The sequence below is a fragment of the Gallinula chloropus genome, assembly GCF_964237585.1.
Source record: "Gallinula chloropus genome assembly, chromosome: 8".
Taxonomy (NCBI): Eukaryota; Metazoa; Chordata; class Aves; order Gruiformes; family Rallidae; genus Gallinula; species Gallinula chloropus.
In genome coordinates this window covers 21,947,249-21,966,025 of record NC_140093.1, presented here as the reverse complement: position 1 = coordinate 21,966,025, position 18,777 = coordinate 21,947,249, and the positions used below count along the sequence as shown (strand labels likewise).

The following is an 18,777-nucleotide window of genomic DNA, read 5'->3' as shown; positions in this document are numbered from 1 at the left end:
AATCCTGCCAGGCCTCTCTCTCTGCCTGTGCCCAGAAGTTTTCCACCTCGTTGTTCCTCATTTTCCAGTGCCTCGGTCAGTGACTTTCTCAAGCTCTTGTATTAGCATTCATTATGATAATTTTTCTTTAATGATGTCTTGGTGTTTTATGCATTTATAGTAGATTTTCTTTTTAAAAAATTACAAAAAAAAATTATTTTCTGATCCTTTTTGGTTTCTGTTGCTTCACAAAGATTTGGGTTTTTTTTAATTAACATCACAGCAAAAGTGGAAAATCATCCTGAGTAGGGTGAACAAAGTTCCTTTTTCCTTCAAAAATCCTCTAAAATGCTCCTTGATTCTTGCACTGTTATATGTATATTAATTGCACTCTGTTCTTGATTAAGCTTGCATTGTATTGCACTTTTGGCATGGTAATTACAAGTGTCATTTTGTGTGTAGAAGTTGATTCAAATTGATTTGACCGTGTTTGGTACAGATCCTTTGTCATACGGTGCTGTCTCAGTGCAATATATCCCCTTCTCCTGAAGAACTTTCATCCCAACAAACTTGTGCTCCTTCCTTTTTACTACAGATGATGGTCTCCTAACACCTTTCTCATTGGCCAAGGCATTTAAGAATACAGCCCCGTCTTAAGTCTCTGTGAAATCGAATGAGCTCCTGGTACTCTTAAAATTAGGAACTCTGCTGGAGCAAGGATTCAGATAGAGTCAAAGAAGCCAGACTCTGTGTTCTCCATGAAAAAGGACTGATCTTTGTTTATTCCAGCCTCTGGGTTTGGGAACAATCTTCATCATTTGGGGCACCATTTCCATGTAGCTGAGTGATGTCACAGACTTGAAAAGTAATTTTAACCCTTTTAAAACTATGTAAAACGTATGTGAAGGCTTAGTTTCTTTATTTAAATGCACTTCAGGCAGGTCTGTAATGTTTCAGGAACTTGCAATTGTTACTAGATTTTCCTTCATTTACAATTAGAAATACAGTAAAACTCCACTTGCGAGTAAAACTTGTGAGCAACCGCATCCTCCTTTCTGATAGTGAGGATGCCTCACTGGAGCAGACCCAGGGGCTGGTGGAGATGAGCCCACTTCCCCTCTGAGTTGCTCTGCATGCTCAAGGACCCCGCTGTGCTGTTGAGACGGATGATGTGTCCCTTTGGGAGGTGACAAGATGCTCTGCCAGAGTGGTGTCCCATGGGAGCAAACGGGCATGAAGGACATGTGAAGACCACTTTGTCCTCTTGTGTTGGCCTGTGCAGCTTTTCTCTTACATTAACCCTACGTGATGCTTTAAAATCCTCACGTAAGTCAGTGGCCTAGTGGGCAAATCATGGGCCCTACAGTTGGGAGCCTAAGGCTGGGGGTATGGGGCAGGGTATTTTGTGTGGTGTTAATGTGTAGTCTTCTATGGTGCTATCCACCAACAGCTAGGATTAAATTGCAATTAATTACTATTAATAACTATCACTTCTTCTTAAAGGAAGAAGGCCTGGAGCACCTCTCCTATGGAGACAGTCTGAGAGAGTTGGGCTGGTTCAGCCTGGAGAAGAGAAGGCTCCGGGGGGACTTTGTAGCACCTTCCAGTACCTGAAAGGTGCCTCTAAGAAAGCTGGGGAAGAACTGTTCCCAAGGGCACAGAGTGATAGGGTGAGGGGGGATTGTTTTAAACTAGAAAAGGGGAGATTTAGTATTTGTTTATGCCGTTCAGTGATCCTCTGATGGGGTTGACTGGAATGTTTTCTCCTGACTTTGGCTGCGCCTGGAACCTGGATCTTGCACCAGTAGAACCAGGGAAATGACTCTGGATACTTATCTTTGCAATTTGTTGTTATTTGGCCTATGCAGTACAGCAAATCGTACTATTTTTGTTGGTGGTTTCCAGTGTAGATGAGCACCCAGAGATTATTCTTAATGGGAAAGACTGTTGGTCGCTAAGGGGTGGCCAAGAGCTGGTGCCCAGAAGTAATTTAGAGGAATTCAACCCCTGTTTTATGAATGTTCAATTTCAAAAGCTACTGTGAGACCTGATGTGAAGCTGCTGAGCCAGAGAAGCATTTTACCACCGTTGTATTGATGGGTCCCTGCTGCAGCCCTGCTAACGGGAGCCTCTCACATTGTATTCATCAGTAGGGTTTTACTCAGTTCGAGTTCATGGGGTGAAAATTGGTGGAGCCCTCACAGGGTGCTCTGGGTCGGGTTGGCTCTTCTCACCGTCGTTCCTCGTAAGCACTCAGAAGCCCTCTGTGGTTTATTGCTTCCTTCCCGTAGCCAGATTAGTTGTCATCTACTTGATTTTCACTTAACGTGGTGATTCCTGACGTTTTCAAATTGGCAGATGAAAGAAGGGCTCATTCTGAAGCTCAGTTTTGTGACTGAATTTTTCAAGTTTGCTGACAAGCTGTCAGGCTGAATTCTGCTGTTAACCCTGGAACGAAAAGCCGACCGTCGTTCCCAATACACAGGCTGAAGTGACAATGGCATCCAAACTGCCTTGCCACCTTTGGTTTGGTTTTGTTCTCTTTTTTCCCCGAAATTATTTCAATATTTTCCTTAGTGATTATGTTTAAGCAAAGAAGTCTATTTTTTCCAAAGTAATTTATTTGTGGAATCACACGGAGTAGCTGGTACCTAAAAGGCTGCTGTTAGCACAAGATGAAGCTCGTTTCTCAGGCAGATGGAGTAGTTAATTGGACCTGAGCGGCTGGCATGTTCCATCAGGAATGAGTGCTCCTCTGGAGGGTGGGGTGTAGGATGGAGCACAGTCCGTGAAGCTGGAGAGCTGCGTTGAGATGTGCTGTGCTGTGGGCTTCATGTGGGCTTCTGAACCTGCTGATCTTGATTCGTTCCCATGAATTGCCCTCATAGTCATCTAGCTTCTGAAAGGCACAAGGCTAAGGTGGTGTGTTTTGAAGGTCATGAGTAACTCTTGAGTTTCTCCCGTGAGCTTAGAGAATAGCACATCTTGTGGTTCTAATAGGTTGTCACATCATCCTCTCCGCTCAGGAGGAGTTATGTGGTTATTACAGTTTTGAATGAATTAAACTTTATATCCCTGAAAGGGAAGGACTGGTTCCTGGTGGCACTGAAGGCAGTGAGGGGAAAGAAACCCTGTAGGCATCTCTCGTATCTTAGCAATGGGGCTTCAGGCTTAGGTTTTGCAGTCTTGCCAACCTTCTGTTATTTCTAATTAGTTTTAGGGGAATCCCAAAGTTTATTTTTCAAGTGCACCATTCAAAAGTGACTTGGGATATACCAGAGTGTTAAAAGAACCAGTCTGGAAGGTAACAGCTTTGTGGGTTTATGTTCCACAGCCATTTGTAATTAATATTACAGCTTTCACGTTTCTGACTCCTTTGGCTTGAGTTTTACTCCAGACAAAAAGTTCTTGTACTTTTATAGTGAAGATTTTCATCTCCCCCATAGCTTTTTGTTTTGTTTTTGATAAGTGATTTATCTCCTTCATTATTTGTTTATTCTGTGAGGTACCAAGCTCACAGATTGCCATAAATTTCCATAAAGAATAACCTTCTTCCCAACAAGACTAAGAGCATTCTTCAGTACTTTTATGTATGGCTTTCAGAGCTCTCCTCCAAATAACAGGTGTTAATTGATTCGGTAATAGGTACCGTGCAGAGGTGTTATTGTCACAAGAGCACACAGCATCAGTTCAGACACATTACTTTCTTTTTGAGGCAGCTCCTTTATATTCCAATTTATAGCTGCAATTGTGTTTAAGAGACTGCAACTGGAAATGCAAACCTGTTTTGATATAGTGGCCTCCTTAGTTAATTTTGCATGATGAGCATCAGAGCGAATCACCGGTGTGGCACTACCAGTCGCTGTGCCTTTAGCCAGTTTCAAAAAGAAAGGCAGATTATTTTCTTTTTTTTATAAAAAAAAGGAGGAGGGTGGGAGAAGGGAGATGAAACTCAGCCCCCGAGAACAGCCTTGAGGTCTTCTCCTCGTGGCTGTGCCCATCTCCTGTCAGAGCTGGCTCCATCCCACCGGTGGTACGCTATCCGATGGCTCGGACCCTCTCCTCCTTATCCAGAACTGCTGTAGATGGGGCTGGGTGGTGGAGGAGAGCTTTGAGTTCCACCTCGTAGCTGTGTAAGAGGGTTCCTCTGCTGTGTGTCACTCCAGGCAGGTTCCTCATCACCTGTAGCTTTGCAGAGTTGTGTGTCAGGTAGTAGCACATTGCAGATGTTGTCTCTCATTAGGTGGACAGAAAGATCAATCACATTCCATTTCATATGAATGGTTTTATCTAAACATCTTGATTGAGGTGGGACAGTCGGTATTTCCAGTGCAAGTATCTTTCCTTCCACCTGCTCAATGGCTCCTCTACAGCTGTTTCCATCATAGACCCTCCATTGTTCTCTCATTTCTCCATCCAAGGTGTGCAAGGGGGAAAGAAATAACTCCATAAGAAATACCAGGTTAAGAACAACCTGAATAAAGCAAGTTGAAGTTGGAGTTTTCCATATTGATCACTTCTCAGTTCTCCAATTGAGCTGAAAAACATTCCTGAAGGATATAGCAAAAAATCATCCTTTAGTCCCTGAACTTTTATGTCTGGAGCGTATTTTTGCTCCCCCAGATGTTAATGACTTTGCTTAGCTCAGTGGGTTACGGGTACGTTACTCAGGGCTGTCCTTTTCCTTCCTGGAAATCTTCCTTCCTCTTCTCAGTCCCTGTTCCCAGAAGAAAGCAGCTCAGGTAGAAAGTGCCATTCCAACACTTCCATTGGAATTATCAACTTATTCTAAGAAAGAATTTTCTCTCCAAGCCTAGATATCAGAGGAGACAAGAATTACACCCAATTACACTGTTTGCCTGAGCTGAGCTGCAGTTTGGGGGTTGTGGGTCTTAGGTGAGACATCAGTTGACTGTAAGATGTCCACGTGGGTGATGTGCAGCCTTCTCTGAGATGGAAGCAAATCTCTGCAGTATTTAAGAGCAGCCACTGCAATGAGTTGGGAGCCACGGAAGCAATTTGAGCCACTTAATCCTCAGTGTTAAAACATACTTCAGTTGAATTTTGTATCAGGAGTGTGTGTGGGAAACTGTGGGCGAGAAAGAAAGGAATTAGAAACACACTAAATAATAGATGGATCTGCTCATTTAAGTCTTTAAAAATTACTATTATTATTATAACTATTGTTACAACAACTATTTAGTGCCAGATCCTTGGCCAGAGTACATGTGCTTAGCTCTGTTGAGGCTGGAATTCACTAAGGATCTGGCCCTTAATTTTGCAGTTGGAAGATGAGACTATTTTGGGAGAAGGATGACAAGGGCTGGGAGAAGTTTGGAAAGGCAGGAAAAAAGGGGAATTGCTATTCTTTTGAGTTTCAGAATGAAATTCAAGGAACTACTTTATGTTATTTCCTTAGATGTAAATGACTTATCCTTAAAATATCTTAAAGCCCTTGCAAGTGTTGAGGGGTGCTGCGCAGAGACGGTGGGGTTTTCATTTCATTTCTGTGGGTGCCAATCTCTTGTAGCAGCATTTCTGCCATTCTCACTCCCCAAAAAATGCCCTGATGGCCACAGGGTGCTCATTTTTCTGAGAGAAGCAGCAATAAATACCTTTGATTTTGGAAATCTGTTTCACGCGCTGCAGCCGATTGTCCAGCCTGAGCAAAGCACGCTGTAACTCAATCTGGCAGCGTATTAAAATCCAACGTGGCATCTCATTTGCCTACATTTTAGAAACCCATCAAGAAACCGGATAGTGATGCTGGCTAATTCCATAATGGCTTAAGAAAAGAAAACCAACAACGTGTTATTTCTGTAGTAAGGGAAGAGTGGGTCGCTCTGCAGTGCCACAAAGCACCCGCCAAGGGTGTTGACAGCTTTAAACACCTACATCTCCAAAATAATAGCTTTTTAAGGGGAGTATCTTGGAGGACTAAAAATAACATCACAAAACATGTTTGTTATATTCCTAATTGTTTTGACCATAGAATTAATTTTCAAGTCAAAGGGGGCCACTGCTTTTTCATCATTCCCCGCTCCGGAATATTCAGCGTGTCACAGATGTTCATGAATAATGTCCATTTAAAACTGTTGGCAGCGCTTGCCGGCGAGTTGGCGAGATGAATTAAATGTTGGGGGGATCTGACAGGCAGCACGCTGCTTTGTGATCATTCCAAAGTTCTAATAATCTCCCTCACCTTCCCTGCCTGCCGCTAATGAAAGAGAATAGGTGATTGCACCTCGGGCTATGTTCTGCGCTTAATGACTCCTCCAAAGGCAGATTTATGAAGAAAAAATTAACTTTGAATGAGGATTGAATTGGCCCTGACAGCCTGATAGACTGTGACACAGATTCTGTGGCAAAACAGACGTAGCCTTAATTGATTATCAATATTTTAAGCAAAGTGATGAAAATAAGCATTAAGTGATGAGAAAGGCAGTCTTAATACAGGAGGCAGTAACCGGGATATGGAAAGTCTTTGGGGAGGTCGGCCCCGCTTGCCCGTACTGAGTTTTATCCATTGAGTCTTACCATGTGCTTCCCAACGCCCCTTGTCCCTTCCCAGGGTGTTTTTCCCGTATGGAATTCTGACTGATGTGCTAATACTCCAGACAAGGATGTACATGGTCCCCCCCCCCTCTCTCTAGAGAAGTTTGTTTAATATTATTTAACCCATTTTGACTCAAGAATAACTTTGGCTCTTCAGCGCTACGTGGGTTTCCCTGATGCTGGTTGTTCTTGTTGTCCCGTGGTGTTTCCATCCATCAGGCTGGCCCCAAACTGCATTTCCAAATAGTAATAATTTTAAAAAACTGCTGAAAAATTGCCTGATTGGTGTCACAGGATTTATTCCCAAGCGTGTTGGACATAGCCAACATTAGAACAAGAGAAGGAAAGCGTTTGGGATTTGTGTTCCATGGTGTGGGATGTATCTTCTACCAAAAAGGTGTTAAATGCTCTGGAAAACCCACTTGATGTCATACTGAAGTAAGGAATTGTATTCCAGAATCTCTACAGGAAGGGAATTGAGCAGGAATACTGCTTAAAGAGATGACCCCCCCCCCCCCCCAAGGAGGAATGGGTGGGAATGAGTGTACGGGTGGTTTGTCACCGCAGCCTGCAGAGCTGGGGACGGGAGCGGTGAGTCCTGCACCCACCGTCACGCTCGGGCATCTCTGATATCAGTAATTACAGGCAGCAGAGTAATTACATTGTGTGTAATACATGGGACAGCAACGGCAGGGACGGCTCATGTTGGAGTATCGTAAGGTATTACTCAGCCACCGTGTAATTAGAGCGGACAGGGCTAAACGAAGCCGTCGTGGCAGGGTCACAGAATCACAGGGGTTGGAAGGGACCTTCAGAGCTCATCAGGTCCAACCCCCTGCCAAAGCAGGGTCCCTAGGACAGGTCACACAGGTCAGCATCCAGACGGGGCTGGAATCTCTCCAGAGAAGGAGACTCCACACCCCCTGGGCAGCCTGTCCCAGTGCTGTCTGGGGACCATTGTCCATGGCTGAACTCGACAAGTACCTACCTGGATTGTTGTGCTGTTAAATGATATTTTAGCACAGCCTAAAAGGGTAAAACTGTATTAAAATGGCACGAGCCTGGTACGATTAAACCCTGTGTAGGGTTGTCGCTTCTGGTTTTGAGCTAAGAGCTTCTGGACTCTGCTCCTCCTCTTCCTGCCTGAGGAAACGTCTGGGCAAGTAGATGTTTTGAATTTGTGTTGGAATTTTTTGGATGTATAATAGATAACTTTACATGTCAGTATATGAATATTCAGCAGAGAGGAATTCCACCAGCCTTGATAAATTTAATATACTAGAGAAAAATGGCATGTAAATTAAATAACGCCTTGTAAATTAATAATGGGGTTTTTTATAGGCGAGGTGACTGAATATTTTATAAGTGCAAAAATGTTTGTGTTAAGAAACCAGTTGTCTTTCTGATCAGCATCGTGGATGGCTTGGCTACATCTGGGATGTACTGTCTGTGTGTGTGTGCTTTGAGCTTGTCTGCTTGCTTTCCCCCAAATACATCTCAGCGTAGAGCTGGTATTTTTAAGTTTGAAGAGCTGAGAAGTCCACAGTCATGATGAATCGTGGTTCTTTTTTTTCTCCAGATGCCTTGCTGTTTGCAGCTTCTGGCTGTTCTGACACTCCTCCTCTTTTAATTTTACCACTAAATGGTAATTGAATCCCCTGTGCCGGGGTTTGGTCCTGCACCCTGCACAGGGTGCCCAGAGAAGCTGGGGCTGCCTGGGATCCGTGGCAGGGTTCAAGGCTGGGTTGGATGGAGCTTGGGGCACCCTGGGCTGGGGGGGTGTCCCTGCCTGTGGCAGGGGTGCACTGGAGGGGTCTGAGGGCCCTGCCCACCCAAACCAGTCCAGGGCTTGGTGATGCCCAGGTGAATGCTGCGGTTATCTACAGATGAGAAATCGGTGGTGAAAGCCTGAGGAAAATCCCAGCCTCTCTCTCTGTGTTGCAGAATATGTGAGGAGAAACTGCTGCAGTTTGAAACTGAAGTTAGTTTTCTTTGCTGTTAATTTTCCATTTTTCTTATACTCAAGAACTGAGAGAAAATAATCCTACCCATCTGCTGCGGGGCTCTGCCTGGTCTCTGGCCTGGGAGACATTTCTGTAGCCGTCATGACGATGGCCACGCATTGAGTCCCTACAAAAGCATTGGAAACCACTGGTTTTAGCATCTGTCAAGTGCAGACAGGCTGATGCACGTCCCTGATGCTATTTAGCAGATGATTTATTTGTGAGGACCATTTGTTTTCTTTTTTTTCCTCTTTCCCCCCCCGCCCTCCCCTAGAAAAGCATTTCTTTTTTTGTTCTATCAGACTCAGTCTCCAAACAGATTGTTCCAACGTTTCCTGTGAGCGTAACATCATGCATTAAGGCAGCATATTTTAATGCAGAATCTATTGATTTTTGCAGTGTGTTTTTGTACATCTTCCTGGGAAGCTAAAGGTGGCTGGCAGCTCTGAGTGCCACCTGAACGGATTAGAGAGTTAAAAGTATTAGTTGGGCTAAGTGACCAGCAAAGAAAATGTCTAGTTAGTGTAACTAACAAGTATAATTTGACAGTATAATATATAAAACTAGTATAATTAATGACATAGTAAAAAAATAATCCAAAACTTCTTGTCCAATCATTAGAAATGCATGTGAAGATATTTTAGGGAGTTTGGTTTGTTTACATTTCAGCATGATTTTTAGTTTGAAGGGATGTTTGCACATGCTGTCATTTTAACTGTTGAAGCTTTGTTGGACACAGGCTGTTAGAGCAGTGGTTTTAAGGATCCCACCTTGTGAAGATGGGCTGGAACACTGGGCTCTGAAAACTGCTCAGGCACCTGTCTGCTTCTGCCCACTCTCCTCCACGTGTGTGAGGTGCATCTCCTCAATACTCATCTGTTCCTCTGGGTTATCACTTTTTAACATCCTTAAAACCCCAATCCCAGAAGAAATTATCTACAATCATTACACTACCCAACTATGTTCTCTGGGCTATCACTTAGAGCCTTTCGAGACCTCAGCTACCTTCCCCTCACTCTCTGGCTGCGCTTCCTGATCTTCATACAGGGAAGATCTTCTCCATTCCCAACATCCATCCCATGCTCTGCTTGCCCACCATGTGAGCAGGTCACGGTGCCTGTTTGCTTGTGGTGAGATGCCACCCTGGGATGAGATGCTCCAGTGCCACACTGTGCAAGTTTCTCACTGGTTTGGCTGAACTTTAGGAGTTCAGAGAGCTGGAACCCTGTCAATGTTGATATCCTGAACAACCTGCCACTTGAAGTACTGTGTCACTGTTTAAAATTCTGGGAGAACACTGACCATTCCCATCTTTCTGCCCTGGGGAAACAGACAGTGGAAAGTTCATGCAGATGTCCCTGTGATGGCTCGAGACATCCTGCCTGTGCTTCAAGCTGCCACACTGGAGCGTGACAGCAGCAGGAAGTTGGTTGAGTAAAACTCCTTCAGAGAGGTGGCTCTGGGCAGTAGGGTGGGTGGAGGGAAACCTGAGGGTACCGTCAGGATTTACGAGGTTGGTTGAAGGTACCTGTGTTGCGCTTCGGAACTCGTTCAAATGACTAATGCATCAATTTGCATTTCCCCACTGGTATTTTGGGTTGCCTTTGTGCAGTGTCACTAAGCAGGATGTTTTTGAGATCATTTATCCCGGTTTTATTGTCTAATCAGGATCATTTCATTTTGAAAAGGAGCAAAAAGAAGAGTTTTGCTCCTGATAATAAAGGTTGGCTTTCATGCCACCTCGTCAGGGTCAGTGGTGACCGTCCTTCTCCTTTAATCAGAGTACCAAGAGCTTTTGATTAGAGAAATTTTGGCTAGGCTTTAACACAGCTGTTATCTGTGGGGATGACCTTAATCTTAGTTGGCTGAGCAAGTCACTTCTTCAAAGCTGTGTAGGATGGGGCAGACATGGCCCATGGCATTAGACAACAACACCCTGACTGAACCTCAGGTTCTTCTGGGGCTTCCCTGGTGCTTCCCAGGCACCCAAGGTCTCCTGTACAGAGTGCTGCACCATATAGAGTTTTTTCATGTCTCATGATAAATTACCATCGATGTGACTGTTTGTGTAACTGTGTGTGCAAGCTCTGAAGGTAAATAGGTATGAGGGAAGTGTGGGTGACTTGAGTAGGCTTTGATTGAAGGACTGTAGTTAGATTGTGCCTTGGGATGGTCTGTTGGGAGAGAGGAGGCACCAAGTAGTAGTGTAAATGTTAATTACAGTTCATACCCCATTGGTAAGGATGTAAAATCATCTCTGATGTTTCAAGCGTGAAATATTTTACAAAACCTACAAGATTGTTCATTGTTGCTTTTCTACTCTTTCTTTTTCCCATTTCTTTTTCCTCTCCTGGATTTTACTTGTTGCTAAAAAATGACCAAGTTACAGAAGAGAAAACATGTCCTACAGTTTAGATTATTAAATGCTTGTTGTTTATTCAAATTCTTTTATTGGTTGAGAGGGTATTCCTTGGGAGACTTTCTCCTCTATGAAGGAGTAGGAAATTAGAGGGAAGAGGACTCTGAATTAATAGAATTAGTTAAGAAGAAAGAATTTAAGAGAAATTAATCCAAATCTAGATGGGAAAATGGACAAGAACTGGAATTTCTGTGCAAGTGACTCTTTGGTGGGTAAGAAGGTAGAGTCTGCTTGAATGGCAGAGTGCCCACGGATAACCATGAAGACCTCTAAAATATCCATCAGACGATGGGGTGAGTCATGGGATCTACAAACAAAGCTGTGCTGCTTTACACCACCTGGTTTTATGGTGCAGAGTTTCTGTACAGCTCCCAAATAATTCTTTCTTCTTATACTTAATCTCTGAGGTCTCCCTTCACGTCCTAACTTGTACGGTCAACCTATAGATGATGCCAAGGAGACACGGAAATGCCTTCCCTCTCCCTTTCCCAAACTCGGAAGTACATGAAATCATCCACTATTTCTCCTTTTCTTCTCTTTTCTCCCCCATTTTCAAGGGCTGGTGGCACCAGGCTGCATTGAATGGGTTAAACAAGGCACAGGAGCAGACCCGCTTCATCCCTGGGATCGTGGCCCCGGGAAATGACCCAGCGTTCATTGATCCGCAGTTGTTGATCTGTGCATAATAATTGCTCCTCCGCAGGAACCGAAGTTGCAGGTCTGGCAGACAACCTGCCTTTCCATTAGGGAGCTCTGCAGCCTCCACTGCTCCCCAAAATCCATGGCAATCGGGTTTGCCCCTTCGGAAGGGGCTGTGATGCAGAGAGGGGGGGTCACCGGCTGTGAGTCGAGCCCCTTCTAGTTACCTGGCTGTCAGTTTGGAGAGTGGGTGAAATGATGCCCATCAACTGGTCTCTGTTTCAGAACACATTAGCATATTCAGATTTCGGATATCAGTGCCTATGGAAACACAAGGGGTGTTTTGATTTGTTTTTTAATAACGGAGAAGGTACTTAATGTAGCTTAGCTTTAATTAAACACTAGTGCCTTTGCTGTAACTTTGATGCTGTTCCTTGTCTGCATTGTGTTTGCTGTCTGAGTTGTGTGTCCATACTCTTCCCTCACACTTTATTCTCACTGCCAAGATAAATCACAGAATCACAGGGTTAGAAAAGACCTTTAAGATTATAAAGTCCAATCATTCCCATCCTAAGCTAAACCATATCCCTGAGTACCTCATCTACCCGTCTGTTAAACACACCCAGGGGTGGGGACTCAGCCCCCTCCCTGGGCAGCCTGTGCCACAGCCCCACAACTCTGACAGGGAAGAACTTTTCTCTCACATCTGAACTGACCCTGCCCTGGGGCAGCTTGAGGCCATTGCCCCTTGTCCCATCTCCTGTCCCCTGGCTGAAGAGACCATCACCCACCTCTCTGCATCCTCCTGGCAGGGCAGTGGAGGTGGGGAGAAGGTCTCCCCTCAGCCTCCTCTTCTCCAGGCTGAACACCCCCAGCTCCCTCAGCTTCTCCTCAGAGGATTTGCCCTCCAGCTCCTTCCCCAGCCTGGTTGCCCTTCTCTGGACTTGCTCCAGGACCTCCATGTCCTTCTTATGGTGAGGAGCCCAGAACTGGACACAGTAGATGAGATTTATTTCTTCTTCCCTTGTGCTGCATCCAGCAGAAGGAGCTGCTGATCCCACCAGGCTGGAACAAGCCACTCCATCAGGGACACCCCAGTTTGGCAAAAGGTTTCAATCACACCATTACACCTGTTTAATACCTCAAGTTATTAGTCAGCTCACTAACTACTCACAGAGATCTGCAGCTTCCACCTTGTATTATGTTAGCCTAGGTAAACATCTCAACCATCTCCAGCATGTCATTTTCCCATCCTTCAGAGGAGAAAAAACCCCATAAAAATCAATAGAATTGTAATTTTATCTGCGGTTGGCCGAGCTCTTAAATGCTGCAAGCCCCAGCACCTCTTTATTTATTTATTTTCTGTTTTAGAAAGCTTTGTAAGCAGTCAGACTTTTGTCGTGCTGGCTGTTTATCCACGCAGGAAGCCCAGTTTCAGGAGCAATCTCAGCACTCCCGCTACCTGGATCAATTAAAACCAGACTTTTGCTGAAGTGACTTCTTTGATCTGCTGGGAGGGGGTGATTAGCAGCTGTCTGTCCTCCTCTGGTACGGCAGAGTGCAGCGTGGGAGAGCTGAGTTCTCTTCCAGGTATTGGGGCTCTTAAGCCTCCCCTATGAAGAGAGTCTGAGGGAGCTGGGCTGGTTCAGCCTGGAGAAGAGAAGGCTGTGGGGGGACCTCATTGCAGCCTTCCAGTCCCTGAAGGGAGCAGAGGAACAGGAGGGGAATCAGCTTGTTAAAGGGCAGAGACTGGTAGGACAAGGGGGATGGAGTGAAGCTGAAGGAGGGAAGGGTTAAATTAGGTATTAGGGGGAAGTTTTTTTACAGAGAGAGTGGTGAGGGGCAGGAAGTGACTGCCCAGAGAGGGGCTGGGTGCCCCATCCCTGGGGGTGTTCAAGGCCAGGTTGGATGAGACCCTGGGCAACCTTGTGTAGCTCCAGGCCTGGAGGTTGGTGTCCCTGCCTGTGGCAGGAGTTTGGGGCTCTGTGATCCTTGGGGTCCCTTCCAACCCAGACCAGTCTGTGATTCTGTGGTTAAGTGCTTTGTGGTGCGAGTGGCCAGCCCTGAAATGCGGGGTAGGGGCATCGCAGCCTGTGGAACAGAGAGGCTGCGTTACCTTGTGGAGTAAGCCATAAGGATCTTTTACTACTGCTTTTAATGACGCTTTGTAAGTGAATATTGATAGGGAATTTAGCATATTTCAAGGGAATTCATAAAGTACCAAGCAGCTTCAGTGACTTCTGTTGGTCGTAAGGGACAGTGCCCTGTGACCTCAGGGACTCACTGCCCTGTAGATTTACAGGCAAAAAGTTAAATTCTTGTTAATGAGCGTTTTTTGGTGTGGAGAATCATCCTCATGATACTTCCTAAATTGCTGCATTATCCATATAATTAACCAGGACTTGAAAAGACAGCTCTGTTTCTGCTAACTACACTTCCAAGGGTTGGAAATTACCACCGTAAATTAAAAATACAGAATAGAAATGTAGCCACAGAGCAGTAACATCTTTCATGTGTGTTTTAATACTATATATTTCTGGTTTTTTGCCTTGGCTAACCATTGAGATACCCAATGAATTGTTCCTGGGCAGCAACAAATGGGTAAGGAAGAACAAAATAGCACAGCGGAATAGATAAATCAAATTTAGGCATGGTAGTTTATTGAATCTAAATTGTGCCCAGTTGGCCCAAGAGCTATATAAGCAATCCATCTTGTGTTGATAATGGAGGTTCTTGAAATCCACCTGATGTTTGCATTATTAAATTTCAGCCTAATGAGCTCTGCTAATACATATTGAAGACAGTTGTAAGGAGTAGAATGTGAAGCTGAGCGGGATAATTTGAAAGAAACATAAGCTGAGCATTTTACATGACTCAAGGGGTATATCTACAATTACACATATAACCAAAATTGAATTTAAATGGAATTTCTATTATCCTTGTCCTTTTACCAGGGAGAATAAAGTGTAAATGAAGTAAAAGGCTTTAGAGTTACTAGTGGTTTGTTTTTATTATCTTATTTAATAGATTCTTGTAATGATCTTCACTGGCAGAAAAGTTTTTAATATTTCATGACTTTAAATGTAGTGTAAATATGTGTAAAAGGATGGAAATGGAAACAGATGTCGGTGTGAGTACTTCTGCTTGGTAGCACTGCTGTTGAAGCTGTGTGTTTTAAGGAGCTCTAGCTGCTGCCTCCAAAAAGGCACCAGGGATGGGAAGGGGTCTGAGCTGCGTCTCGTTCCTCCAAATTAGTGGTTGATCAGGTAGGTGGAAGGACTAAGTATTTGCAGGACTAAGTGTTGTGCTTCACGGTGACCCGATTCTGGAATCCTGGATCCTGTTTCTTGCTTCTTTTCCTTTTGACGTGGTGATACTTTTTAAAAACTTAATATTTCATCAAGTATAATGCTATTAGAGACTTATTCTCACTTAGTTCGCTCATCAGGCGGTGAGATGGCAATAAAAGAGAATGGCTCCTTTGAGACATTAATGCTTTGGAATAAATGATGTGCTAGAACAGAAATTTAATTAATTTACAGAGTATATTGATAGTCCCTTGTTACTGTGCTGTATATTTTTAATCTTCTTTAACATCTGTAGGAAAGTGTTTGAAAACCCCTGCAGTTGAGCAACTAGTAGATAATTAAGTAATAAGGGAAGAGGTTTCTAGAGGGAAAAGGTTCTTTTTTAAAGAATCCTGTCATAACACGAGCGCTGCTGCTGTGATTTGCAGAGAAGAGAAAATTGGCTGCTGCCTAATTTAATGCTAAGTAATAGGTGTTTGCCTCCTGTTTTAAATGCTGTCTGCAGCTTTGCATCCCTGAAAATATTGCTCCCTTTCTGGTTTATCCTCAAAAGGGCTCTCCTGGATTACTCGCTATGGTAGCAAATCTTTTCCTTTCTAAATGTGTTTGTGTCTTTACAGACCAGGGGTGAGCAGGGTGGGGAGATCTGTGTGTAAGGGGGGAAAAACCCTCCCAAAAGTTTCCCTTAACGTGGGGATTTGTTCTGAACTAATGTCTCATGGAAAAAGTACCCTCCATGGTACTGTTTATGCTGTTGTCTTCGCTGTGATCAGATCTTTAAAGAAAAGGCATTTAGGACCAAGCTCTGTTCTTCCATTGCAGGTCATGGAATTGTAGGGGTTGGAAGGGACCTCAGGAAATCATTGGGTCCTGCAAACAGGGGTCTGAAAGTGGGTTTAAACCCTGGGGAAATGTTGTTGAACAAGAGGAATGACCTGTAATGTTTGGGTTTGTGTTTCCTTTCTTTTTAGCTAAAGCAGACGAAGCACTGAAGGCTAAAGAGAGGAGTGAGGAGGAAGCGAAGAAGCGGAAGGAAGAAGGTAATGTGGTTTCTTTTTAATTCAGTAACAAAGTGGAACCCAGCAAGCCAGAAACTGTTATTTTTAAGTGACCAAGTTCCAGTGTAGCTGTGTTATTTTCTTACTGGGGTATCTGGAACCAAGATGGCCAGCCTGCCAACCCTCTGGTTCACCACAGCTTTCTACTCTTGACCTGAGAGATTAACCAGAACTTGCATAACCCACCAGAAGTTTCTACTAGATTTAAAAGATAATAATTTTAGCTGCTAATGGCACCTTAATAATTTGAGCAAAGTTATGTGTCAAGACCTCATATCCAGCCAATACCTCTGGTTTGGGTGCTGGGTATGTTGCTTGATAAAACCATGAGTGCAGCAGTGAGTTTTGTCTGTGTGGTCAGCCTGTATGATGTCCCAAAGTGAGCTGATCTGGTTCTTGGTGACATTGGGCAGTTTTCCTTTGCAATACCTAGGTGGAAAGTTAATACATAATGTCTGGATAATCAAACAAATGGATTTGCTTGTATATTGGTTAGTAATGGGAAGGGGTGTTCTCAGCGGCGTGACGGAGCCTGTGCAGGCAATTGGAGGAGCCTCGAGGTCTCTCGCCTCAGTCGTGATAGGCAGCTGGTCTTGGAGAAAGTATCTCTGTTGTTCAAATGAAAAGGAATCATCCAACTGCCTGTGGCATCTGTTAGTTCCTGCATTGGCTTAAGCATAAGAAAATATAGTGAAGGTCTTCCTTGCAGTGGTTTTACTCTAGAAATGCACATTGTGTCATACTGGTCGCTGCAGTGAAGTTTCTCTTCAGTGTAGTTGATTGAGGTGATGGTAGCTTTGGGGTTGGAGCTGTTGCTGACTGCTCTGAACAGTCTCTGTGTAACTGTGTTCGTGATGCACCCTGCCCCATGCCTACCAACCTGGCATTGCATGGGTGGCCACTCAGTGCTTTAACCACCCCATGAACAGGTCTCAGGTTTGAAGGTGTCATGATGTTCAAGGAGATTATGTACTTTTCAGATATAGATGCCTTTGAGGGATTGATTTACTGTGAAAATCAGTGGTGTGCCCACATATCCATCATATTTTGGTTAGGGCCAGGACCTCATGTGTGGAGGAGAGGGATAGGAAGAGAAGCTGTTTAGGACAGCTTGATATTTAATGAGAAGTTAGAAGATTGAGACATTTTTGGTTACCAGTATGTCACATTAACAAAGTCATTGGGCTAAATGACAGAAGTCATGGGTAAAGGAAGAGGTAGCTGGTTGTTTAGGTAAGTACCACATGGAAGAAAACACCTAAGGGGACAGCAGCGAAGTCTACAGTTGTGCTGTGCCATCTCCTCTGGTCTTTCCAAAACACCACCTTTCTTTCCAGTCTCTGTTATTACTGGAAAATCATACCTGCCCCCTTTTCCTGTCTCTGAGTTGAACTTCAGGGTAAAGAGAGGAACTTTGATTCTGCATCTGTTGTACCTTCATCTCTTATCTGTCCTGTACCTTCCAGGCTCCAGAGTGGAAATCTTTGTTAGCAAGATTATAAGGTTAGGAAAATACATCCTACCTGTTTCCATGTTGCCATGTCTTCTTAGGTGCTGACTTCAGATCCTGTTGCTTTGGTTGCAATCAGATTTCTTCCTTACCTATTTTTTCTTGAGCTGGAACTCCAGTCTCAACCTTGTGTTTCTGAAGGCAACACAAAGCTTATTTACATTTCAGATACAAATCTTGTATACAAGATACTTCTTGAAATCCTCATGTGCAAGCAAGAAAAGTGACTCGGCTTTGCAGGAGTCTGGTTCAGCTGGATGCTGTCCTATGAGATTCCTATGTTCTTCCATGGTTTCCCGCCCCCTGTTTGTTTCTGGATTGGGATGTCTTTAATAAACTCCAAATTCCAGGACTTAATGAAGCAGGCTAAGTATGTATTTCTAGACTTTAATGTATCTTGAATACAAATTTAAGAGATTGATTCCCTTCGTTTGTTTCTGGGTTTGGCTAGTTGGGTTTGGGTGAGGTTTCTTTCCCCCCAGAAAATGTTTGTAAAGCCATTGCTTTGAATTCTCAGGTAAATTCCAAGCCTCCAGCATGTACTGACTGCTTAAAAACACCAGTTCAGAATTTGCTCATCTAGCAGTGGATGAAATTCCCTCCTCTGGTCCTTCAGTCCACTCCCATTCCAGCACACTTTGACCATCTTTATGAGATAACACTTGATTTGCCGCTAACCACTGCCCCCCATTAGGCTCAGCTTCAGAGGATGGGTTCATTTGGCAGTCAACTTTCACTTGTACCAAGTTCCTGGTTAATTACAGGCTTATTTTGTTCCTGATGAAGTTGTAGCTGCTGGCCCTGCACAGTTTTAGGTCTAACGTTCTGGTCTTACTGAGTAGCTTATACCCAAAGCCCCTGCTGTGCTTGACAAAAATGAAAAATACCATGTAATTATCCTTGAAAAATTTGAACTAATCAATTGGATTTCTTCCTCTGTTTGAAAGGGGTTGGAGGTGTTCACATTTAATAAACTTTTAGTTTAATGATGTTTAAAAAAAAAACCCAGTGAAATGGATGCGAAGCTTTTTGTCACTTCAAAGGGTTGGGCCATCCTTACATCTGAAGCAAACACTTTCTTTTATGTTAATTTTCTAATTATATTATCTGGGGTACAACTGTGAGAAGTTGGTATGATAGACATGGTGATGCTCCTGCTTCCCTTCTAACTGGGATGGATCCCGGAGTATCCCCTGAATGAGTATTGCTACACACAAAATGCCCAGGTCCTCTTGCCCATGGGCTGCACACTTTGGGGGGGGGGGGCGTGATAGAGAGGGAAGCTAAATTGGGAGCAATTCAGGAG

General features: G+C 44.0%; 1 protein-coding gene across 2 annotated transcripts in view; it reads left to right on the top strand.

Moving 5' to 3' along the window:
* The window catches only part of RSRC1 (arginine and serine rich coiled-coil 1), a gene marked incomplete at its 3' end in the record, with an annotated part of 150,754 nt that overhangs the window by 111,579 nt on the left and 20,398 nt on the right, over window positions 1-18,777 (top strand). For both annotated transcript variants that reach the window (XM_084267250.1, XM_084267249.1), the window contains one exon: window positions 15,875-15,943. In XM_084267250.1, the coding sequence (XP_084123376.1) occupies window positions 15,875-15,943 (69 nt within the window). The remainder of the gene's footprint in view (window positions 1-15,874; window positions 15,944-18,777) is intronic.